Source organism: Phocoena sinus, chromosome 20 (genome assembly GCF_008692025.1).
Source record: "Phocoena sinus isolate mPhoSin1 chromosome 20, mPhoSin1.pri, whole genome shotgun sequence".
NCBI classification, from domain to species: domain Eukaryota; kingdom Metazoa; phylum Chordata; class Mammalia; order Artiodactyla; family Phocoenidae; genus Phocoena; species Phocoena sinus.
The window spans coordinates 58,074,386-58,100,264 of NC_045782.1; the positions used below are offsets into that span (position 1 = coordinate 58,074,386).

Below are 25,879 nucleotides of genomic sequence, written 5' to 3' on the forward strand. Positions count from 1 at the left end.
GGAGGAAGACGACGACGACGACGACGACAACAAGCTGGACGGCGTGTGCGGTGGACGGAGAGGAGCGGAGCGGGCGGCCCTGAGGGAAGAAGGCTGGGAGAAGAAGGAGGCGGTGGCGGCGGAGAACGGGCCCGCTTCCGCGGCGTCCTTTAGCTCCCAGGCCCGGGCGCCCCCTCTGTTTCCCCGGCGGCGCGGAAAACGCGGGGGCGTCGACTCCTCCAGCGCCGGCGCGCCCCCACCCCCGCCCGGGCCGCGCTCAGAGCATGCGCGGTGGGCGGGCCGCCTCCGCCGCCCGAGTCGGAAGCGCGAGCGCTGGCGCCGCTGTCAGTGCGCGAGGGGCCAGCAGCGCGCCCGCGGCTCCGCTCCGGCGCGGCTCCGCTCCGGCCCGACTCCTGCCGCGCCTCGGCCGCCGCCCGCGCCCCCCGCTCCCGGCGGAGGTAGCAGGCGGTGGGGGGACCATGGCTGACGTCTTCCCGGCCAACGACTCGGCAGCGCCTCAGGACGTGGCCAACCGCTTCGCCCGCAAAGGGGCGCTAAGACAGAAGAACGTGCACGAGGTGAAGGACCACCGCTTCATCGCCCGCTTCTTCAAGCAGCCCACCTTCTGCAGCCACTGCACCGACTTTATCTGGTGGGTGCGCGCGGCGGGGCCGGTCCTCCCCGGTCTGGGCCGCCTCTCCCGGGGAACTTGGGGAGCCGCTGGGAGTCCCAACTCGCCTGGGACGCTACGCGCGCTCCAGGCAGGACGCACGCGGGCGGGACTCCCGGGAGTTGCCGGCCGGCCGCCCCCCGCCGCGGCAGGGGGCGACAGGGAGGCCCCCCACCCTTCCCCGGCGTCCCAAGAACAGACCGGGAGTCTCCGCGGGTCAGGGCCGAGCGCCGCGGAGAGTCGGAGGGCGGGTCCCCGGGGAAGAGTCTGGGAGGTGGCAGGCGGCGGCTGCGCGGCGCGGCCCGGGTTGGGGGCGAGCGGGGCCGGGCGCCTCGCGAGTGTGGATGCGGCCTTTTTTCTCGGGCTCGGGCTCCGGCTCCGTTGCAGCCTTGGGTCCTGCCCGCTTGCAACTCGTACCTGTTGGCCGCGGAGTGCCTCCGGTTTCCCTGCGTGAACCCGGGGAGAGCGGACAGGCGACCAACTGTTGAGAGCGTGCAGGGGAGTGGGAGCTAAAGGGAGCGAGTAAAGGGCAGAAGGGGAGATGGAGTCCTTTAAAATAACCCGCGTCAGCACGGGGTTAGGCTGGTAAAACCCAGCGCGTGAGGACAGAGCCCGTAAGAAAAACGTTGGCAGGGCTGAAGGTGTCAGAGTTCTGGTAACTTTCAATGAACGCAGAAATTAACTCGGGGGTCCCCGGGGGTTTACGGGGAATGGGTAAGTGGTGGGCTTTAGACGGGGGTTCTCTGAACCCTGTGAAACTAGAGGAAATCGTGTATGTGCTTTCTTCCCGTCAGAGAGTTGTGCCTTTTATTAACTGACTTTTTCAAAAGGTCAGTGATTCCTCAATTCTTTTTTTTTTTTAAGAAAGCTGAAACTAAAGGCAGTCCAAATGCTCTAGTTGGAGGAGCAGTAGGTTCTTTTCAATTAGGTTGCTAGCCACTCTGCCTCTTCTATTTCTTGTTCTTGGATGTAAGACACCCGCCCCAAGTCAGACATGTCTAGGGTTCCTTAACTCCTCCCCCGCCACCCCACCAGGCTGGGGAATGGCACCAGGTTGATAGCACAGAGTGCGCCCTGCCACCAGCCAGCTGGCCTATGGATCTTGTTGGGGCCCTCTGGAGAACGCTACCTGGATGCATCACATCTGGGGAAAATCATCTCTAAGGGCAAGGCCCACAAACATGGTGCTAATCGATAGGTGTTTAACTTTGTGTGGCGTTATCTGAATTCATCACACCCGGGAAAGTCATCGCCAAGAGAGCCCCACCAACGTGGTGCTAATAAGGTGCTTAATTGTCTTTTAGAAATCAGCTCAGCAGTCCACTTACGAAAAGCACAGCCACCTCCATGAATGGTTTCCAGTGTGTAGTCAGCGTATGAAGCAGTTGTGCTCCAAGGAGCACATAGGTAGTTGTAGATAAGACTATTTAAGTTCTTGGAGTATTAGGGCAGAGAGGAGATTGCATTTAGTTAAGGGGAGGTCTTCAGCCTCGTGTATCAGCTGTGACCTTCCATTAAAAGGGAACAGCTAGGCTACTGATCACTTTTGCAGGAAGTAGGTAAGGTAGAAAAGGAACTTGCAACATGTATATCCAGGCTCGCTGAAGACTTTCCACTATCAGTTGTTAGCCCCTGGTGAACTGACGTGGCATGTCAGGTCACCAGGTGTAATGTGAGTGGAAAATAAAGATCTCCCTGGCCTCTTTCTCCCGGAGTAATCCCTGAAACAGTTCTCTGCTTAGCTGTAAAGCAACCCCTTGGAAGTTCCAGGAAAATATTCCCCAGCTTTGTCTAGCAGTGGTTTTAATTTTTCAGTTTTCTTTTCTGGGTCCTTGATTTGCAAGTCATTTAAATATTAAAGCACTGATATTTTAAAACTAAGTGCGTTTAATTATTTTCTGGGTGGGGATGACTGAGTTAATTATAAAGATCTGTGAAGTTCTTTGTAAACTTAAAATGCTATGTGAAGCGACAGATTGACTCATAACCTTCTGAGAATTTTAATGTAGTTCATCCTAGTTGGAATGGTGTTTGCAATTAACGACCCGGTCAGGGTTTTCTGCTTAGAAAGTAAATTCTCTGAAGTAATTTACAAGAACGAAATAGTTCCTGAATGTGCTTTGAATGCTCTCCGGTTCTAGGTAGAATTAGATCATAATCTCACATGCGAAAAACAGGGGTGATAGTTTGTAAAATGTGACTCCTTTAAGCCAAAGTTTAATGTTAAGAGTGGCGCTGCTTGGCAATATCTAGACAAATACTTAAATTCACAACAAATGATGAAGCTGCTTTTTAGTTGTCTTTAGGGAGAAACAATTTTCAGTTGGTCTTTAGGGACCAAATTCAGCTTTTTTCTTTTAACCGTAAGGTCAGGTCCTGTTTGTTCCCCGAATATTGTAGCCAACAACTTTATAGTCATGTTCTTGTGTTGAAATTTAAGTATTGATAAGTGTAAAAAAAAAAAAAAACTTGCATACATTGAGACAGCTTAGGGAGCCTTTGGAGGTCAGATCTTCTCAGAGTTGCATTGACCCTGTGCTCTGAGCTATTAAGGCATGTTTTCCTGTCACATCATTGGGTTTCATGTACAAACCTTTAACTAGAAAGCTTTGTTACATAACTGGCTTAAAATATGGTACCCAACACAAAATATGTTAAGAAATCTTCTTGTTTGTTTTTCAGGGGGTTTGGGAAACAAGGCTTCCAGTGCCAAGGTAAGCTGCCCACGTTGGATTTTATTTTCAGGTACAGCATGAAATAAGCATTCCAGACAGGAACAGTGTTTCCAGTCATCTTTTCTTTGATCTCCCCCCCCCCAAAAAAAAAACGTTGTTTAGATGTTCTCAAAATATGAGGGCTGTAAATTTGGGCCTTAAGAAAATTGTTTGGTATTTTGCCTCGTAATCTGCATATAGAGCTGCCTTTTTCTTCAAGGGAAAAACCTTCCTGTAACTTATTTTTTTTGCCAAGAACATTCTTGTCAGAAACTGCTGTCTTTGTGTGGGTGTTCAGAAAAAAACGAAATCACGGTGTGTGTGGCTCTTCCTGTTTTTGTCCATTTTTTACCTAGGCATTGGGTTGGGCCCCTAATCTTGGGCCATGCAGCACGATAGTGAGTTGTTTCTGGTTTTTGATGGTCGATTGTCACCCAGAGCAAAGTTTGCACGTTTTAAGGCGGCTGCAGCGTGAGGCACGTTATCTCATCTTACGCTCTCCATTGCATCCACAAAGCAATCCCTTTCCTCCTCTGATCTGTAGTTGGCATTTTACGCCCTCCAAATACCTAGCTTTTCATGCTCTTCGTTGAAACATTTTTTTAGAATGCCTTATTGCTTGTGAAGTCATCCCAGTTCATTAGCCCACCTTCTGGCTCTCCTGTCTATATTATGTTTACTTAGTTCTGGTTACATTTCCCATCTGGGCTTCGGTTTATTAGGGCAAGTGGAAAGTGCATTCTAGCCTGGAAAATATTATACTAAGTGTTTAATGTTAAGTGCGTTAGAGACACACAGGGTGTACTTCCTGTAACTTTAAAATTGTGCTCGTAAGTTGGTTACCATTTAAAACCTGCACGCTTGTGAACTTGTTTCTTATGTGCATTTTCTAAAGATTTTTGGATGCGGGTATTTTATGTATAATCAGTATTTTACTTTCCTTTACGTTGTGATTAACACCCCTATTGAATACATTTATTTGGAGAGTCACATTGAGAAATCAAGTTGAGTCCTTTGCAGAAGAATGAAAGGCGTGGTGCCAGTCTAAGAAATGAAAGGAAGATGTGACTCTTTCCACTTCTCAGAGTTGTGGACCTGAACTTTATAGGCAACGTTTGAAGTCTTTGAACAGGATTTTAGGAAATTTAAAGATTTAACCTTGTGATTCTGGGCTAATGTGATACCTATATCTCCTGTCATTTTTGGTAATGTGTTTGAATGGAGGCCTAGGGAAACTCATAAGAAAAATATTTACTGAATGTTCTAGATAATGCACAAGAGAAAGGGGGTATGTTATGTAGAAACTGAGCTTTTTAAATACAAAGAACCCCAGGGTAAGGTTTGTCCCTTTGAGACCTGCAGGTTTTGTTGGCCTTACTAGGCTACAGCAGGACCTGAATGGTTTTTTAAGCATCTTTTGAACTTCCAGTGGATTGGCAGGTTAATAATCTCGCATCCAATCACTCCCATTTACCTTAATTACAGAAATGCTACTCATAAATTGCACAAACACTGTATATAAAAATGAAGTCTTGTTTCCTTTCCCGCCCTCAGGGATAACTTCTATTTAAGACCTCCGTTCATTCACTTATTTACACATACTTTTTAAAAATCAAAATTTTCAGTCATTCTGCAGCTTTTTTTTAGCAGTAGGTGGTAGGTATCCTTCCATATCAAAACATCAGTTCTTCCTTATTTGCATGTGTGGAAATAGCAAATTGATTCACCTGTCTGAGACATTTAAAATGTTTCTAAGTTCTCTGTACTGTTGTAGTATAGATACAGCTGTCAATATCCTTGGACTCTAGGTGTTTCTGCAATAGATACGTAGAAGTGTGTGTGGATACATTTTAAACTGCAATGAGCACAGCTTAAATTGCTCTCCAGAAAGGTTCTAATGTGTATTTCAGTATCAATATGAGAGTACCCCTTTCTCTTCATTCTTACCTATATTTTTGCTCTGGTAGGTGAAAAGGGCCTCTTTCAAATTCCATCTCCCGTGTAAGTTTGAGTACTTCCAACATGTTTTAGCCCCTTGTATCTGTCCTGTGAATTTCCTTATATTTGAAATTCAGGATTTACAAACCGAAACTATAGCAGTGAACGTGTGCTCTATGCAGTATTGTTTGCTTTGAAGAATTAAACCTGATCCCTTGAATGAGTTCCCCTACTGTATTTACAGATTTCTAATTCACAGAAACCATTTCAAGTTCTAAGTCTGTTTGTGGGGAGCTGCTTGTTGTGTAGTTATGTGTCATCTGTAGTTTTTGACTTCCGAGCAGGCCTGTGCTAACCCATTATCTTGTTGTTTGTAACTTAGATAATGTTAGCTCAGGGCAGTGCTCTTAATCACATAATGGTTACTCAGTGTTTCCTATTTTGGTACTTGTCTCAGTCTTCAGTATATTCTTAAATGGTCAGATGTTAAGTTTTCTCCTGATCTCTAACTCAACTTTTCCTGTTGGTTTGGTTTGATAGGCTCGTTCTTAGCAGAATGACTCGTCCTCACGTGTGCCCTTTGCAGCCCACCCTCTAGGGATGACAGCTGGAGGCTGAGGCTGCCTTTAGTATGCGTACTTGTCACCTGATGGAGGGGGTGTAGTGTTCCAGCTCTAAGTGTGTAGCGTGTTGCTCTGGTCAGAAGATAAAACACCTGCAGCTGAGTTTACTTCAGCTCAAAGGGGGCAGATGCTCCAAACGAGTCACACATACATGGACTCGTTTAGCTTTAAGCCTAAAATATTCACCGTCATTTAGTGTTAAGTCAGAATTGGAAGACTAAAGATATAAGCAAGTTTTAGTCCTTAAAACTGGGTTTGTAATCTGTACCATCTAGAAAGCATATTTTATAAGGGTGTTTCCAAAAAAAACATGTAAGGTGATTTCCCACTTCTTCCCTTCCCCCAAGATATAACATAAATGGACGCAGGAAGCTTCTCTGAAGAGATCTGTTGGGTCATTCCTACTTTTACCTGATGGACTCTATTCCGTCCTACGGCACACGTGGTACAGGGATGCAACCCTGAAAATGTGTTACCAGGGCAAGTAAACACAAGCTGATCCTGCCGGTGAGAATTTGCTGCCTGACGTGGTTGGAACCGAGGGCCTCGTGGGCGGAGGACAGGGTAGATCTTGAAGCCGGTGGAACCTTCTTCAGGTTCTTAGAGATGAAGACAAGCCGCAATGGATAGGACTCGAAATTTGCTTATTTTTGTTTGCTTATTCTTTGGGTGGCTTGATCTGTTCTGTGCTCACTTCATCTCCGTGAGGCTGCTGGAGAGCTTGGCCTTGCCTGCTTCTGAAGGAAGAAGAGAAGCAAGCTTGTCTGGCTCTGGGCATTGAGGAAGTTGAGATTCAAGCCCGGAAGGCCTGGGTCCAGTTGGGGTCTCTGTCCTGCTCAGGCTGCTCCCAGCAGCTGTCCGAGAGTGCCGGCTGCCTCAGGTGCTCTTCCTCGGGGGCCGTGGCGCCCCAAACAGCCGCATCTCCTACTTTGGCTACTGGGAAAGGGAGTGAGCCAAGTCGTTTCTTTCCTCCTCAGTTAGCAAGACCCATGCCCTTCTCTACTTACAGCGTTAGAAATAGCCTCTCAAAAAGTGACCTGCTTCCTTGACGGGCCAAATAGTCTGTTACATCTGGCTAACCTGCTTCTGTTTTCCCTTTTTCTGTTCGTTCATGGTGAATGTCACAAGTTAAAATGCACTGTCACCCAGGCTCTCTGAATACACGCTGGAGACAGCATCAGTATGAATTCCCCCGGATGACCGGGGTCTGCTGTTGTGGCTCTTCGTCCTGGGTGGTCCGCCTGGCACGTGCAAGCCGTCCGCAGGGAATTCATTCACGTTCATGTGCTCGCACGGCGCTGCTGAGCCAGGTTTGGATCTTGAGCCATTTCCCTGCTGAGTACACGTCAAATACTGTACGTAACTTGTGAGGCTAACTGAAGCTCTGTATTTTTCCATCGTTGAGGGTGAAGAAATCGGCTTTCTCCACCCCTTTCCTGATGACATTCCATCTTGAAGGCCTGTTTCGGGGTCGATATTTCGGCTTACCCAAGTAGGACGGTGCTTGATACTCCTCCTCTGAGAATGAAAGTTGATGTTTGAAGAAAAAAGAATGGTTTCCCCCCTTTGGCTGTAGGAGCTGAGGAATCCCAGAAAACCGGGCCCATCTAAGGGAGGGTGATCTTTACCAGGGGGTTGAGTTGGCAGCTTTTCAGAAAGGGATGCCTTTTCTGAAAGGCATCATCACGAGCTCAGGGTTCTGAGAGCCAAGCAGTGTGGCCGGCAGGTGCCAGGAGAGGGTTGGGGGCTGGGACCCGGGTGGGGCTGCGTGGTGAAGCTGGCCACCTTTGACAGAGTACCTGTCCTTTCCGTGTACTGGATCGGCCGCCCCTGGACTCTGGGGCGGCCCACTGATTTCCGAAGTTGACGCCAGGATCTTCCATCTTCAGAACAGGTCAGCATTTCACGACCCTGCTTCTCACTTGGTTACCCTCCCCGCAGATGAGAAGCCATGTGAACTATAGATGAGTGTCTGGTTACCTGTAAGTTCCAAAAAGGCAGGTCCAAGTAAGAGTGAGTATGATTCGGAACGCTGGAGGTTTTGCACTGAGGTCAGACTAAAGGGTTATTTCAACTTCGAAGATGAGCTTGTCTGTAATCCCTAAAATGCAGGAAAGTGATTGAGATGGGCAGCTAGAACTTTCTTTTCCTCTCAGAAGTAGAGACACATGAAGAAATCTTAGTACAGGGGATTCCCATTTGGTGCCAACGGTTACAAAATGATTTCTGATTAATGGCTTTCTGAATTGCTCTTCTTTCACTCGGTACATTAAGTGAAAGTGCTTCTATTCACACACATGCCCCCCCACCCTCCGAAGTTGATGCTGGTAGAAATCTCAAGTATTTATTTTTGCAGATGAATCTGACATGCAAATTTCCTTTACTTCTACCATGTGTCTTAGTGTCCTGAGTGTTTCACTCTCCTGGAGGACACTCACATTTAAGTTTTTAGTCACATTAACCCTTAACATGCTGGTTTTTTCCTTCACGGTGGTTTTCAAAGTGCCATTAACTGTCTGCAGAGCTTCCCTGTACGGATGGAGCCCGGCTCCCTGCCAGGACATTGAGTCTCTTCAGTCCCGCTGCCTTGCTTTTTCTGACTCATCTTAAGGCTGCTCTCCTTCCTCCCATCCTCCTGTCACTTGAAGGAAGCTGTACTTTTCCAGAAAGTGTGTTCTCTCCATGCTTTCTCCAACCTGTTTTTGCCCAGAGAGTACACTTGGAGTCTTAGCCTGAAGTTTAGCCTGGACCTTTTCCGTCCTCCCTGCCATTCTGGGTGCTCTCCCTCTCATAGGACCCTCCCCCCACAGTATTTCCTGTCTGTTTCCTCTACCAGCCTCGGGAGCAAGGACTGAGGCTTATTTCTCTGTCTTCCATGTTTAATGCAGTGCCTGGTGCTCGGTTGACACTACGTAAATATTTGCTGGGTGTGAGATTGTATAAATATTAGAGGTATGGTATGAATGTTCCTAGCTGGAAGGATCACAGTCACTTCTGCCTGCCTACTGTTTTTTTATATAAATTTATTTATTTTTGGCCGTGTTGGGTCTTCGTTGCTGCGCGTGGGCTTTCTCTAGTTGCAGCGAGCGGGGGCTGCTCTTCATTGCGGTGCGCGGGCTTCTCACAGCGGTGACTCCTCGTGGAGCACAGGCTCTAGGCGCACGGGCTTCAGTAGTTGTGGTTCGTCGGTTCTAGAGCGCAGGCTCAGTGGTTGTGGTGCACGGACTCAGTTGCTCCGTGGCACGTTGGGATCTTCCTGGCCCAGGGCACGAACGCATGTCCCCTGCATTGGCAGGCGGATTCTTAACCACTGCACCACCAGGGAAGCCCCTGCCTACTTGGAAGTCTAGTTTATAATCCAAAGTTATGTCAACGAGGGGTAGATCTTGAGATGGCATAAGAAAAAGTGATTTCTGAAGCTAAGCATACTTAGTCAAAATATAGAGCAGAAAATTTTAATTCGTATGTGTAATAAGTTCTATGTCATGTTAAGCTTAATGAATTACTACGATAGGAATAAACCCCTTGGTGTGCCTGCCTTCTAACTCTAGAGAAGTATCTGGACATCAGAAATGAATCTTTCTGCCACGGGTAAAACCAGAGCATGGTATGGGCCCCAGCAGGAGGGGCGATGCCTTAGCTGGGGTACAGGGGTGAAAAGTTAAAACCAGCGCCAGGATGTGTTTGGTACAGTCATTTAAACGGTCCTTTGCTTGGAGATTGCTAATGGCCGAAACCAGATTGTGATGCTCCAGACAGAGCAGTAGCTCGACTTGATTCTGGTGTTTTTAATACTTCTTGTTCCTGAAAGGTTTCTGCATCTTCATGTGAGGAGTGGGGCCGCAGGGGCGGAACGGTTGTCACCCAGTTGCAATCCCGTGACAGGCTTCAGTCAATTGAAAGAAAGTCGTGTTAAATGCTGCCTCATGCCAGACAATCCAGGAGCTTTCTCATTTTTGTATACTTCTTTGCAAAAGCGCCCCATTGAGCACAGGATATGGTCGTTTTTAAAGAAACGAGTGCCGGAGAATCTGCCAGGCTGGTGGGGTGGAGCTTGCGGGGTGGAGCTCGGGTTCAGATTCTAATCGTTGTTCTGCAGAAAGCACTTTTGAGAGCCAAATGGAAACTTTTTTGGTACTTACAGAGCCTGAATTTATATTAAGGGGGGAAAGAATGCTGCCATTGAGGGAAACACTGAAACATGTCTTGGTGACATAGAATGAAGGCCTTGCTGTCCTCATGTGTCTGTCAGAATTTCCACGACAAACCCTTTATTTCAGGTCTCTCCCCTCAGACTGAAAACTCATGTTAGACTTTAACCTGAGACGTGAACATTTCAGGATTGGCATGGTTTTAGCTGTCAAATCTAGTTGAAATTACTACAGCTACATTAAAAGAAACCCTCTTAAATTATACAAAGGGGAAAATGGCTTCTGGAAATAGAATTAGAGGGGAATGATTTGATTAATTGTCAGCGCAAGATAAGAATTATTTAAGAGCAAGTTCACCAAGTAAGATTAGCATGAGGGTAGTTGATCTTTGCCTTCGTTTGCTGTTTTCCCCCTAATATCTATACACCTCTAGTTTGGGCATTTTGGGAAATACAAGATCATTTATTAACTGGGGTGACTTCAATAGGTAAGAAATAAGAGTGGAAGCCCGGGACCTGACGGTGTGTACTATAAACAAACTTAGACCCAACTTGGACAGACTTGTATGAGAAATGGGATAAGAGCATGATCCAATCAACAGCTGAATTCTGAGCAAAATTCTGGTAGAGATGATCCAACTCCTAAGTGCCAGTGATCCTGTTGGTGAAACCATGACGCTTGGAGTGATGAGTCTCGTACCTCATGCGCTGTAGTCTACGATGGGGAGGTTTTCCTGTATCTGAAACACAATAACAAGCGCCGATGTCGTGCTTACTCTTAAATCCTGATCTGAGCACTTTTCGGTCCTCATTTGATCCTCATGACACTTCTGAAAAGGTCCGCAGTGCCATCCCCGTTTTACAGCTAGGGAAACTGAGGCCCAGAAGTTTGGCAGCTCGCCGCTCGCGCCCGGCAGTGTGGGTCCAGACTCTGTGCTGTTACCCCAGGTGCCCCGCCGCGTGGTTCCTCCTGCTTTGTCAGACTTCAGCCACCTCACTGGATGGTGGAGGTACGCAGGGATGAAGTTGTTCAACCCGGTGACGCCTCTGTGCTTGCGGCCTGTAGTGGGAGGTTCTGCTGGACGCCGCAGGGCGGACAGCCTGGCGGCGTAGGTGGAGACAGCTCACCGTCATAAGTCTGAACCAAGTAGGAGTCGACCGACATGAGGATGAAGATGTTTTTTTGGCTCCTTAAGAGGTGGCTTTCGATTTGGGCTTTGTAGGATGCGTGGGATTTCCTTCATTTGGGGAGCTGGGGGGAAATGCTCTAATGTGAGGAAATAATGGAGCAAAAGAACCTGAAAGTGACTTGGGGGTCCAGGGAGGCTGTGGTGCTGGCGGTGTTGCCAGCCCTGACCCCCCGATAGGGCAGATGGAGAAATGCCCGAGGGTCTACCCCCTGCCTGTCCCCACAGGTGGGCTCTTTTCTGCTAATCCGTGACTTTCTCTTGTAGTTTTTTTTTTTTTTTGGCGGTACGCGGGCCTCTCACTGTTGTGGCCTCTCCCGTTGCGGAGCACAGGCTCCGGACGCGCAGGCTCAGCGGCCATGGCTCACGGGCCCAGCCGCTCCGCGGCATGTGGGATCCTCCCGGACCGGGGCACGAACCCGTGTCCCCTGCATCGGCAGGCGGACTCTCAACCACTGCGCCACCAGGGAAGCCCCCTCTTGTAGTTTTTAACTGTCACGCTCACTTTTCAGAAAGATCTTGCAGTTACAGGAGAGAACAGTATTACACACCATGTCAGAGATGTAGTATTAATTTTTTGGAAAATGTGTTTTAGTAAGGGTGCTGCTCTGACACTATTCCGAGGGTCTTTGTTCTGAAGCTGGTACTATTGGTGGCCAGCCTGGAGATGAGGACTGGAGGTGATAACGAAGACCGAGTTCCGGTAGGCTCATACACATCAATAAGGGAAACAATAAGAAAGAAATAACATCACGTATTTAAAACTGGAAGCACATTGTTCTTTAAGAACTGCACACTGGTTTATTCTTCCGGAATTTCTGGCTCATTCTCAGTTATTTCTTCCTTCTCCACGGGGCTGAACTGTGGGGAAAGTGTTATAACCCTAATCAGAATCCTTGGAAGGTAAAGGGGTGCTGCAGAGTACCTCAGGTGGGAACATAAGACGGGCTTTCATCTGGATTTCAGCTGTGCAAAATCGGAACTCACAGAAGACTGCTGCGCTGGTATGTGCTCGGCATATGTCCGCCCACCCCCTCCCTGGGGAGCTGGCGTTCCGTCCCCGCTCTCCAGGGATGGACGCTGGGGCGGAGGCTAAGCACTCGCCCACTGTCCTGCAGCTTTGAGACCAGGGTGATGGAGTGTCTGTCGCATCGCAGTAGTTTCTTGTTGGTATCTGAAGCTATACGGATAAGTAGCCAGTCCCTTTTACTCACGTTTTCACTTGTTTTTCCTTCTGTCAGATTGTCTCATAAAGTATGATTTGTGGTGCTGTTTGTAATTGGCATAAAACTCATTGATTCAAGAAAGCTAGCTCATGCTTGTAAAGGTTTGCGTTAGTTTCCATTTGGATTTGTTTTGAAGTTCAGTGGCAGTAAATGAGCTTAAATTATTTTCCCCCTTTTGAATTAATGCATACAACTGTACATAGTTATCTTAAAATGTGAAAATGGGAGATGGCTCACTTTTAAAACTTCGGAAATTGCAACTTGATCCTTAACTGTTTTACAGTGTAGGGAGTAGTTTAAATCGTACTTTTCTTTTTTTTCTAAAAGGTGCTTAATGCAGTTGTAATCATGAAAAGTTGTAAGTTAACATTAATAGGTGGATTACAGAATGATCCTGTTAGTCATAGGCCTAATTTTGAAATCTTCAGTATATCTGATGTTTTCACATGGTGAGTTTGATCACTAAAGTGATTTTTATCACTTTAGTTTTCCATTAGCTTCTTCAATCTGAGTGACTCATTAACATGGAAAACTTGATCATTCTGTTTTAATTTCAGTTTCTAACAGTTCAGAAACATGCAGGACTGATTCTTATTTATTCTTTAGGTTCAAAATCAAGTTTGGGTTAAGGGTTGAGACGCATTGTCTTTCCCTTTCTTAATCAGAACCGTCAAGCACCACAGCACCTGCTGGTTGAGCGGGGTCTGATCATGTGTTGCAAATTAACTTGCAAAATCGCAATTGATTAAAGATTAGCTGTTGGGTGGGAGCTGGAACCGTTTATGCTTGAGATGTGCCGTGGGTGGTCTGAAAAGAATGTGATGCACTGCTGTAGAAAAATTAACATAAATGGTAAAGGTATTGGAGATCAGATGATAACTCATTGGGCGAGGCTCTGGGCTTTTATTCTTCAGTTAATATGACGGTGAGAGGTGTGATACTAATGCTTTTCATGATTAAAGTATAAACTTGGGGAGAGTACAGCAGTCATGCCGTTAACTCTGATAGGCTCGTTCGTGAACAAGGTGCTTGGCTAACTTGCCTGTTGGTGGCGAATTAATGAAGTTTTATCCCAAAGTTCTGAGAGTACATCGTCGACTTCTGGCTCTTGTTTGCATTTCCTGTGTGTCCCTTTTATGTCAGATTTTATTTGATCTGTATATATTGACCGAGCAGCCTGAAACTATGTGGAGACTTAGGATTAAAAAGAAAAAATCGAACTAGTAGAATATAGTCACGTCAGGTGGGCGAGATTTTAGTCACTAAGAAGCTGGATAGCTCTCTTAACCATTATATTTACTATATCTGTAGGTAATTAAAAACGTGCTTCTATTTAAATGTAGGTTAGTCATCTGAATTCATGTCCATTTAAGTACTAACCTTGGCCTCCTTGGTGAAGTCTGTAGTCACAGGATCAAGAAGAGCCGTGGTCTTGGGATTTAAAGCAGGAAGGGATTGTGGAGGCTGTATAACTGAGGCCCTGAGTTCACAGCCTTGGACCCGGCCACGAGGGTTCCGTGATGTGCTGTAAACCCAACCGCAAAACTGATCTTCGTGCCCCAACTCCTGTAAAGTGATGCTGTGCCCACTGCCGCTTCCTGGTAGCTCATAAACCTTTGTACTTAAGTGTACTCTCTAGTCTTACATCTTAAGTTCTACTGCCAGTGAGTCTAGGTGCCCATCCCATAATCTATTGAAGCCTGGGGAAATCTGGAAACTTAGAGCCGGCACTGGATTCCTTTTACTGCCTTTGAAAAATGGTAGTGCCGTTTAGAGACAAATGTGCATCTTGCTCTAAAGCCTAGGAGGTTTACTGAGTAAGGGTTGTATGTTCATCTTTCATAACGTGGGTTACCAGTCTGGTAATAACAAACATCTTGCTTAAAATATTAAAGATGTGTACGACTTTGGATTTGGATGAGAATTCACGGGCAAGGAAAATGGCTCTGCTTGAAGTTACACATTTGACTTTTGTCTAATTTTAGCTCCTCACAATTGGGAGCAAGCTACATCCCTGAGCTACTTAGTCTACTATTAATCTTACACCGAGATATTACAGCACCTCATTTTGCATTTTATATGTTACCTAAAGTACATATGTACAAGCCCACTAGTATTAATCTACAACTGTACATATTTTTGGAGGCCCCCAGGCAAGATTTGAAGGGTGACTAAATATAACCGTAAAGTTTATGTGGCTTTGCCTTCTGTAGTACAGTGACCTGTTCTTAGAATTGAAATTATTTCTGCCCAGTGGTACAGCCAAATATAGACGTCAGACCTTCGTTTCAGTGTTGACTTGAGGTTCTGATCTTAGAAATACATAAATATAGAAAATATACAAAATGATGGAACTGAAGTTAAACACGGACACTTTATGCATACCTTTTTCAGTGTTTTCTATTTAAATCCAAACACAACATAAGTCTTGTAAGTGTTGCTTGGGGAATTTTCTTTCTTGTCCTAGATTTCTAAGTTGCTTTAAAAATGAGCCAGAAGTGATGGTTCCTATTTTTTTTCCTTGGTGAGTTTCCCTCCCATACTCTTGGACATCTTTATTGCTCCAAGAGACTTTGAATCAGATTCAAAGTTAGGAAACTCAAGGTAAAGTATTACTGCTGATTTGATATATATGAATAATTTTGAAGATTTGATAGGACTTGTGTTAAGAGTAGGAAGTTTTTGGAGCTTCCCTGGTGGCGCAGTGGTTGAGAGTCCGCCTGCCGATGCAGGGGACACAGGTTCGTGCCCCGGTCCAGGAGGATCCCACATGCCGCGGAGCGGCTGGGCCCGTGAGCCATGGCCGCTGAGCCTGCACGTCCGAAGCCTGTGCTCTGCAACGGGAGAGGCCACAGCAGTGAGAGGCCCGCGTACCGCAAAAAAAAAAAAGTAGGAAGTTTTTTCTTTTTAAAAACTTTTTAATTGAATTGTGATACATTACAATATATATAAAGAAACATGCATTGATCATAAGTGTATAGCTTGATAAATTTTACACCAGGGCCTCCTGTGTAACCAGCAAGGAGTGGGAAGTTTCTAAGCCACTTTTTTTTTTTGCTCCTTTGCACCTGCTGCTGTATGGAAGTCATAACTTGCTTTGAATAATAGCCTTCCTTTTCAAAGTCAGCTTTCCTGGGAAAATCTGTGATTCTGGGGCGAGGCAGTGAGTGGGGACTTTCAGTTCTATGAACTGAAACTTATACCAATCTCATTTCATCCTCAAGTGATTGAACCATCCTTGGCTCTAAGTGGAGTTTCTCATCCAGCTCCTTAACTCTTTGGAAGAAAGCTTTCCTTCACACTTTCATTTTGAACTAATTCTGTTTCACTGGAAAGTTGAAAAATGATACAGTGAATTTCTGTTGCAGCCAGCTTCCCCCAATATTAACATCTCTCATAACTGTAGTGTAATTAGGAAGAACAGGAAATTAACATTGGTACGGTATTAACTAAACTATAGATCTCATTTGAATTTGCACCAGTTTTTCCACTAATGTCCTCCTTCTGTTGTGGGGGCCTGTATAGGATCCCAGAGTGCATCTAATTTCTTAGTCTTGGAGGTAAATCACGTTTTGTTGTATCGGTATGGTATGTCTAATCATGCATTGGTGCAAGCAGATGCCTTCCTTGAGTTAAAACAAAAAAATGAGACCACTCCTGTTTTTTATTACTGTTGCACTGGAGTAATGCCAGTCTGGGTGGGGTCTGCCTGTGGTCACTGGGGTTGCTGGGTGGTTGTCAATGAGTTTGTATTGCTTGTCACTGCTAGGAGTCTTATTTACAAGCAGAATAATAGGAATGGAAGCCACTGAAGGTTGTGGATCTCATGCATCTGCCAGGTATTTTCTGGAGAGACGAACTAGAAGTTAAGAGCTTGATCTGGAAAGCCAGCTTGTTCTCTAGACTGTTGTTGTCCAATAGAATTTTGTGTGATGCCGGGAATGCTCCATAATCTGCCCTGTCTTGAAGGGTAGCCACTGGTGCCGTCTGGCTATTAAGCCCTTGAAATGTAGAACTGAATTGTTTGTTGCATTTATTTTTAAAGTTAAATAGCTACATGCAGTGGGTGGCTATATGGTATTGGAGAGTTCACCTTTAGCGCGTCCTCAGGGAGGAAAATTGGATCGTACCTTTTAAACCTTTCATTGTAAAATAAAATGCAAATGTATAAAACCACACAGAAAATGTGTGGTGTAATGAATGACCATAAAGCCACCGTCGCTTGTAACGGCTGCCCAGCTCAGGCAGGGGAGCCTGGCTCGTCCGCATTTGCTTCGTTTCTTCCCCCAAAGTGACTACTTCCGTGACTTTTAGATCCATCACTTCTGTGTGTTTCGTTTAGTTCTATCATGGGGTTATCCCCAGATACTGTAGTTTAATCTTGCACGTTTAAAAATAATTGGAAATGTCCTTAAGTCTCTCTATAACTTCCCCATTTCCTTATAACTTACCTGGAGGCGTCCCTGGGTTTTTGGACCTGTAGAGTTTCCCACAGTCAGAAGCTTGGTAACTAGATGCTCATAGTACATCATTTTCCCCTGTATTTCCTGCAAATTGGCAGCTGGATCCAGAGGTTTGATTGGATTCGAATTTAATTTGGGTCATATAGTTTAAGATGCCTTTATAAGGTCACATGCATGTTAGTTACACGTATATTAACGCGGAAAGACCATGTGAATGGAGTTTTCCTATCAAAGTATCCACAACTGAAGTGAATATAAACCAGTTGAACTAGTTAAGTTTTACGGAGTATGGTAAGCCACCTGGGCACATGTGCTGCATGCTACTTGTGGGAAAACTTGGTTGTCGGAGGTTCTCGAAGTGTGCAGTGTTCATTGCACCTCTGTGTGAATTTTACTGTTACCCAGTACTTCTGTGGGCAGGAAGTGTGTGTGTGGATGTGTCTTTTCTGTGGGTGGTGGAAATAATTACTGATTGAACTTATATAGCCGTTTGCTTGTCTAAACCTCACCTACGTTACTGTCCATATGGTCGTCTTGTTCCTGGTCTTGACATCCAACCTAAGATCAAAATCGGGTTTTATAGTTATTTTTCTACACTGGGACATGTGGGCGCAAAGAGAATAAGCGTGTGAGGCGAATTCGGTGTCGTCCTCTTTGGGGAAGATTGTCACCTCCCTGGATCTGCTGTGGACAGAACCATGTACTAGCTGTTGATATGGAGGAGGGCTTTCATAAAAGTGAACAGACTGAGTCTTATCAGGGAGTTTAAAATATAACTGGGTAGGGATGACTTAGACACATAGAGCACTAAAGAGTACTTCAAAAAAAGTCAAAATGTGTAAGTTAAAGTGTAAAAGTTGAGACCTTCCAGTGATAAACGAGCACTAGACTGGAAGATAGGTAATCTTGCTTTTAAATCCAGTTTAGGCCTCTTCCCTCGTTGCAGTGGGGGAGTTGGGTTCTATTCGGGGTAGCAAGTATGTAACATTCTTTTGCCAGCTGCTGTGGCAGGTACCATTGGTCTCTTTCGTGGTCCTCTTTCGACTTCATCCTCAAGTCGGGGCTCCAAGTAGCTGTTACCTAGCAGTTGGTGGGCGTTGACGTGGGAGGCCAAACCTCATTCCTGGGCCACCTGCTTTCTAAGCATCCTGTCGGCTGTTGATCTTCTGATGCTAGAGGTAGGAAGCACTACCTCACCTTGCTACTGGGTGTTTGTATATCCCCCTTCTCTTAATTATTCCATTGAAGCACAATAGCTCAGAAAAATAATCTATAGTAGTGAGTTTTTTTCTAAAAATATCATCATTGAAATGCTGAAAATTTCATGTGATTGCTGGGAATTGGCCTTCAGCCAGGAATTGAGTTGGTTTTGGATGGAAAAACCCGATCCTCCCTTGATGTTTTTCTTTATTGGCAGCATGTAAAATGTTAAAATTTTCTGACTTCTGTTGGGTCCAAGCCGGTGTTTTTTTTTTTTTTTTACTGTCTAAATTATGTGAACTTTTTACAGTTGAAATCTGGTATTTGTGGCCTTTTTACAGAGCTCTGTGACCCAAATAATCGCTCTGGAGCCCCTTTCTGTTCTGGAGAGGAAATAAACAGTGGGAGTAGAACTTTGTGTTTTACCTCGTAGGAACCATAAGGCTGAAATAATGGTACCCTGACCCCAGTGACGCTTGATGATAGCGGGATTCAGACATGCATAGGAGAGGAAATCACGGTGGACGCAAATCAGGATGCAGTGTTCCTAACACTGTTAGAGCACAGTTGAGGGAGAGGAGAAAAGCCCTAAAGGGTGGGTGGTTATGATTTTTTTGGGGAAAGCTTGCTTACAATCCTTTGAGCTAGATAGAGCCCTAGGATTACGGTTGAGTTTATAGGACTGCGTGCTTTTGCATGCACAAATCCTATTTGTGCAAATTTGACCTTTTAAAGTTTCCATTACTGTCCCCCCATCCCCTTAAATAAAGCTGACCTTTGAAGTTTTAGGTTTTATGGCTGAGAAGGCTCTGAGACCTACATCTTTGGTTGGCTACCATCCACCTACTCATCTAATCATGTAGTCAGTGCGTATTCTCTACCAGGCACTGAGCTATTGCTAGGAGTCATGGTACCTAACATTTATTGAAGATGGCCTTTGTGTGGCCCAGTGCTAAGCACTTTATACGTAACTTTTACTATTTAACCTTCATAACCACTGAGGGCAGGTTGTTTTTAGCAGGTTAAATATTGTCTGAATCTTACAACTAAGTAACTGGGGTTCGGTTTATATTTGAATATAGATCTTGATCAGTGATTCACTTCTTCTTTGTTCGGTTTATATTTGAATATAGATCTTGATCAGTGATTCACTTCTTTTTTTTTTTTTAATTGTTTTTGGCTGCATTGGGTCGTCGTTGCTGTACAAGGGCTTCTCATTGCGGTGGCCTCTCTTGTTGCAGAGCACAGGCTGTAGGCACGCGGGCCTCAGTAGTTGTGGCATGCGGGCTTAGCTGCCCCGCAGCATGTGGGATCCTCCCAGACCAGGGCTCGAACTCGTGTCCCCTGCATTGGCAGGCGGATTCTTAACCACTGCGCCACCAGGGAAGCCCCCACTTTATTCTTTCACATGGATTTTTCTGAGATTTCATCCAGAAAGTTTTTGAAAGTTACATTCTTCATGGATTTGTATATTTAAAAAAAACAAGTCCCCCATTTTTACAACTTGGATCCAGATGTTGTTTTCCCTCCCCACTACCCTCCCACCCAGTCCTTCATAATAAAACATAGAAAAATCTGTAAGAACATGCTCTTTAACTTGCTGTCTTATATCCTGGTGTTATATGATGCTATGAAACAAATGCAGTCAAACCTAGCAAACATTCAACTGAGGTTTTAAAGATACATGGAATAGATTTATATTTAAAATAGTAATCCAGTCATTTTACTTTCTAGGAGCGTCCTTTTCTCCTAACCTGAGGTTGGGAGACCAATTTGTCATGGTCTGTTGGCTGTTCTGCCTGTCTGTCCATCCTTCTGAGCTGCTGGATCAATTCTGTTGAACTGCCCTAGAGTCGGGCGGTGTCTGCCCCGCACAATCTCGGCTTCTCTTAGAATTGGCGGTGTGTCCTTGTGTCTGTTCACCGGACTCGAATTTTGGGTTTCTATTTTGGTGGGCCACTAATTTCAGTATTTGTAGATTCTTGATAAAGTTTGAAGGGGAGATCCACTGAAAGTGATACCAGATGGTACCTTTGTTTTACTTTTGATAATCAGTTTATTGGAAAATACTCCTGTAGTAGTGTCATCTCCTTAACTTCCATAATACCTGAAATCAGCTCTAAACTTGTGTGTCCTCCACCCATGTGCCTTAATCTCTATTTTAGGTCCTCTCCACTCTATCCTTATGCCTTCTCTCACTTCGTGTTTTTAAAATTTGAAGTCATCAGATAGTTATTTGAATATTAGTATGACAAGTTTGGGGGAGAGTTCTCTTAAAATGAGGTACAAAAATTGAGGTGACCGTTTACTCCACGGATACATCTGCCAGGAACTGTCTCTAACGCTGGAGATATAAATAAGCCAGACTGAGACTCTGCTCTAAGCCCTCTAGTAATGGGCCCAGTAGTCATGCAGATGCTTACGGAAAGGCCATGGGACTCTGGCAGTGGATGACAAAGGGTGGGGACTGAGTCTGGGGGTCAGGAAGATCTCCCCTGAGGAAACATTTGAGCTCTAATGGGTGTGAAGAGCTGTCTAGGTGAAGAAAAAGGGGGAAGCCTTCTGGGTGAAGCAGCCGGCTACAGAGGCCCTAAGGGGAGGGAGCCCTGTGCGCTCTAGGAACCAGAAGCAGCCCTTGGTTACTGGAGTGTTTGAACGCGGAGTGAGAAGGCTGGAGAGGGAGGTGGGGCCACCTTGCCGGTCTCGGTCTCGGACCAGGTTAAAGACTTCAGTCCTTGAGCCTGAGAGCCATGGTGGGAATCCATCACAGGGCTCTCAGGAAGGAGGTGGCCTGGTCAGAATTGCCTGGGAAAGGATCATGCCTGCTGTTAGCTGGAGAACCAATTCAAAGTGGGCAAGCCTGGATGGGGCAGCCCGTGGGGAGGCCCCGCCTCACCCTGGTGAGCGATCGGGTTCCTGCGGCTGCAGAGATGTCTGCAAACCCAGGGTCTGTTCAGGAGGTGATGGGTTGGGTGTAGGGGGTGAGCAGGTGACGACAGGGGCAGTGGTGACATCTGTCGTGTGACAGGCCAGGAGACCAGGCTTCAGGGCATAGCACGTGGCTTTGAACTTGTGGAATGTGTAGTCCCCTCACGGTTTTCAGAGGGGACAGAGGAAAGGATGGCAGCTGGCTCCCGGGATTGGGACTGAGCGTCGGCCAGAGTGGGGAGCGGATGCGCGTCACCTGCTCGCAGGTGGACTTGGATGAAGGGCAGGAGGGTGAGCAGCCAGCAGAGGGGAGCCCTCTGCCCATGGTGGGCTGTGCAGATGGGAGCAGCCCTGCTAGGGGAGGAGGGTCGGGACCAGGAGCTTAGAGGGTTAGGGTGAGGCTTACAGGCGGGGGCTGGGTTGATGGGCTGCCGGGCTTGGAGCTTCTGTTGTCCTGGGGCAGAGAATAGAGGAGAGGGGGAGACTACAGCTATCTGAGCAGTGACCCCCGGACAGTTCCTGAGGGTCGTTCAGTGAAACGCTTCCCCTTGGTCTTTCCGTGCATTGTCTTTGAGGTTATGGCTCCCTAGAAATGTTTCAACCAATCAGGGTTTAAAAAAACACAAAACAGTGACCCTGCTTTCAGTCTTCAGAAAGACGGTGAAATTGGGTTTTTTAACTCTTAACTTTGTACTCGCGCAGCACCCAGTCTTCATTGAGCTGGGTCTTATCAGACCCCTTCTCTCCGCCTCACTCACGGGTGTTCCTGCAGAAGGGAACATCTGGGAGGGTGAGCTGTTTTCAGAGATAACCAGCTTGTGCATGACTTGGGGAGGCGTGCACCCCAGCTGTCACCCCGCTGCCTTTATTTACTCAGGATGTCTGTGTTTGTCAGTAGAAGGTTTTGCGTTTTTTTAGTCATACAGCTGTAATATCTACTCATCCTATCGAAGAGACAAAACGGATCAGTAGGCAAGCGAGCATTTGGTGTTTGAGAGATTTTTATTAAGCTAGAATATTCTGTTAGAGACTGAACTCCATTTCCATGTATTTGGTTAAATGGGTATTAACGTGCTGGCAGGAAAAAGGGAATTTGGAGGATCTCGTGCTCTGGCATTGACTAGATTATGGAATTTCATAAATACGTTAAGACGGACTTTAAAACAACAGGAAAAATGATTTTGGGCTCATCTGTGCGTGTGGGTGAGAGTCGAATGGGGATTAAGCGCTTCTGACTTGGGGGTGTGCGTGCTCCTGGTCAGAATGAAGGAGGCACACCCTGCTTGTGCTTCAGTCTTTCTGCTCTTGGACAGTTGACTGCTGTTCTCTTCCTAAGAAATCTGCGTTAGTAACTGCTTGCCCTGTTGTATCCCTGGAGCAGCAGCCCCGTAAACTACCGAGGGGGCATGCCTCCGGTTGTGCGGATGCAGACGGCCCTGAAGATAAGTTGTGACCGAGTGCTTTGGGTTGATAGAGCGGTCAGGATGGTGCGCAGTTGGAGCTCACTGCTTCGTGGACGTGGGTCATCAGGGAAGAGAGTTCGGGTGTGTGACTCTTAGCTGTATCTTGACAGCCGAGTCTCGGTGGTTTTGGCTGGACCCCTTTGCGTCTCCCCTCTGTCACCCCTGAAGACTCCCACGTACATCTGTTTTGCTCTCCCACGTGGGTGGTGCCACATCCTATACTCAATCATCGTATCGGTCAGGATAGGCGAGGTTTTCTGCCACAGCAACACGTTCATCCCCATACCTGTGGCTTGATGGAGGTTTGCATCTCCTTCACTGCACCTCGATGGAGGGGCTTCTCTCCAGTCTTGTAGGATCTTGCCATCTAGAACCCAAGGCCACCTCCTTTGCAAGGAAGAGACAGCATCACACAGGGACTGACCTTTCAGTGCGTCAGCTCAGAAAGGACTCTTGCCCAGTGCTCATTGGCCAGAGCAAGTCATGTGACCTTCCAGTGGGGATGGGGAGATGGCCACACACAGGGAAGAATGGGAATGTTCGGGCGTTTCTGCCACATCTGTATTGTCAGATTTCCTTCACAGAAATAAAACTGTTAGAATAGAACATCAGGTGGGAGATGTGTTGCTTATAGCCTGTCCTTCATGGAAGCTATCTTAAAGGCAATAGGAGGTACACACAATCAGGTTTGTTAAAGCACTTATTTTTATAGATTTTTCCTTTTATTTGAGCAGTATTTTCGTTTTGAATCCAATGTAGCAAATCAGTTAACTTTTACTCAGAGTATTACTAGAACAAGAACTTTTGCTCCATTTACGGGAGGATGTAGAAGTCTGATCCATCCTGGAGTAGACTATCAGGATTCTGGTGGTTCCCAGGGCATCTGAATAGTTTCATAGCCTCTGCTGTAGGGTTTGGCGGGGCATGTGGGGAAATTGGGGGAAGGGGCGACATTAGCATCGAACACTGACACCCAGGCTGGATCTCTTCCATTTTCTATGAGGTCTAAAATAGGTTCCTGGCATTTTTTAAAAGATCTGATTTAAGAGTCTGGTCCTTTTAAGGAGACTTCTATCTTAGTTTAGGTAAAGTAAAAACTACGTTTTCCTCCTCCAGACCTACTCGACCAGTACTTCTGTCCCATGTGCCCTGCATGGAAATAGCCCTCCAAGAGAAACCAGTGCGGAGAAAAGAGGTCTGCATTACAAATAACTAAATGTACTAGGTTTGCCTAATAGAGGATCTAACAAACTATGATTATGACAAATGATTTTTAAATATAGATGGATTCCCCAAATGCTGAAAGTTTTGTATTCCTCAAAGCACCCAGTCTTTACTCCTATTGTAGGATGGATTGTCGAGCTGTTTTCTGATGAATGTTCAAGGATGAGATGGTCTAGGCTGAATAGTGGGACTGGATAGAGCATTTATGCCAACATGATTTGGGGCACAAAGAGGTGATCAGTTGTCTTTTATATAATGATATTCTCTTGTCAGTTAGGTTCACCTTGTCTGAACTAGTTTTTAAGGTCTGTGGGGAGAGGGAACATTTCTTACTCCCCAGTGCCCTGTACTTGTTTGTGGGCTGAGAGGAAAGGAGTCTGGACTCTGGAAATGGAGGGAATGAAGGGGATTAGGGCCTGGCAACTGCAGGCATTTCTGTGGTCAGTATCCCCCAGAGGATGCATGGCCCCTTGATGGAGGGGACACGTAGAAGGAGGTTGTCTTTCGTCTTCCTGGAGGCTGACTTCAGAAACTCTGCAGGGTGATGCTCTTAACTAAAACCTCGACGTCGTGTTTAGGTTCAGGTTTCTAAAGCTGTTAATATCCCCTTCCCCCTGCGGTGTAGGGTGCAGTCAATGTACAGGCCTGCATCTGTACTGGGGCCATCATGCAGTCCATTCCTGTTGGGCCATGTGCTGGAGCCTGGCCGCTCAGCTCTGATGTCTTTCTCTGCTGCCCCTGTCCCTCAGGCTCTGACCCATGCTTACTATGTCCTTATCCCAGGAAAGTGCGAGGTCCCTTGGATCCCAGTTGGATCCTTCTATGGAGCCGGAGATCTGGGCATTTATTGCCCTTCTTCCTAAGCTTGATTCTGATGGGTAGGTTTCCTTTGCTTTTTTTTTTTTTTTTTTTTTGTGGCTGCACTGCTTGGCTTGTGGGATCTTAGTTCCCTGACCAGGGAATGAACCCGGGCCGCCCTGTGGTGGAAGCACGAGTCCTAACCATTGGATCGCCAGGCAAGTCCCTCCTTTATTGTCTGTAAGCATCTGTTAAATTAGAATGGATCGTCATTTTCACTTCCTTTGCAGAGTCAAACTCACAAATCCAGGGAGGAAGGGAAGCAGACTGGGGACAGGAGGCTATAAGGGGACCCCAAGATATTTGAGGGCTTGGAAAGGCTGTGAGGTAAGGGGTGGAGAAATGAATATAAACCACTGCTGTCCCCGAAGACCAAGCACCCTCTCCTGTAACCTCAAACCTCAGTCTTAAGATTTTTGCCCACTTTACAAACTAGGAGGCCACCTCTTGAAGAGGTAAGTAGCTTGTCCAAGCTCAAAGAGCAACTGTGCGTGGTGAACCAAAGGTTTACACCTGGTGGTTTAAACTCCTAACTGCTGCGATATGTAAATACCATAGATACTTGTTGTTGGTATTTTTCTAACCTGGAAGTCTTTTTTTCCCTTAAAGTCCCAACTGTGACAGGTGATTTGTTCTTGGGGAGGCAGTTCTAACTCTGAATTCCTCCAGAATGACTCCCTAAGGCACTTGGAAGATGCTCTGGGGTACGGTTTTTTTTTTTTTTTTTTTTTTTTTTAAGCTGTACGTGGGCCTCTCACTGCTGTGGCCTCTCCCGTCGCGGAGCACAGGCTCTGGATGTGCAGGCTCAGTGGCCACAGCTCACGGGCCCAGCTGCTCCTCGGCACGTGGGATCTTCCCGGACCAGGGCTCAAACCCGTGTCCCCTGCATTGGCAGGTGGATTCTTAACCGCTGTGCTACCAGGGAAGCCCTGTTCTTGTCATTTTAATCGGCTCTTCCTGGCAGAGGTTTCATATAGCTGTTTCTCGGACACAGCTATTTATGGGAAGTAGTAGTTGTAGATAGCAGTAGAATGCACCAGGCCGTTGTGTCACGGCATTTGGAAATGTGTGTTTCCTGGTCTAAAGGTAATAGAAGGAAATGAAAAGGACATACTTGCGGCCACCATCCTAAGCCCACTTGTCTAGCCACGTTTTAGTCTTCATTTTCTGAAATGTTAATTGCTGCAGTGCTAGATCAGGCTTGAATCTATCTTGCTGGTATTCCTTAGACATTTATTGAAGAGTTTCTGCCTGTG

The 25,879-nt window shown here is 46.3% G+C and overlaps 1 protein-coding gene across 1 annotated transcript in view; it reads left to right on the forward strand.

The window, feature by feature from the left end:
• Window positions 1-332: 332 nt before the first annotated feature.
• Window positions 333-25,879, forward strand: part of PRKCA (protein kinase C alpha) — a 368,920-nt gene continuing 343,373 nt past the window's right edge. Inside the window, exons 1-2 of the mRNA XM_032616229.1 lie at window positions 333-631; window positions 3,332-3,363. Of these exons, the coding sequence (XP_032472120.1) occupies window positions 459-631; window positions 3,332-3,363 (205 nt within the window). The 5' untranslated portion in view covers window positions 333-458. The remainder of the gene's footprint in view (window positions 632-3,331; window positions 3,364-25,879) is intronic.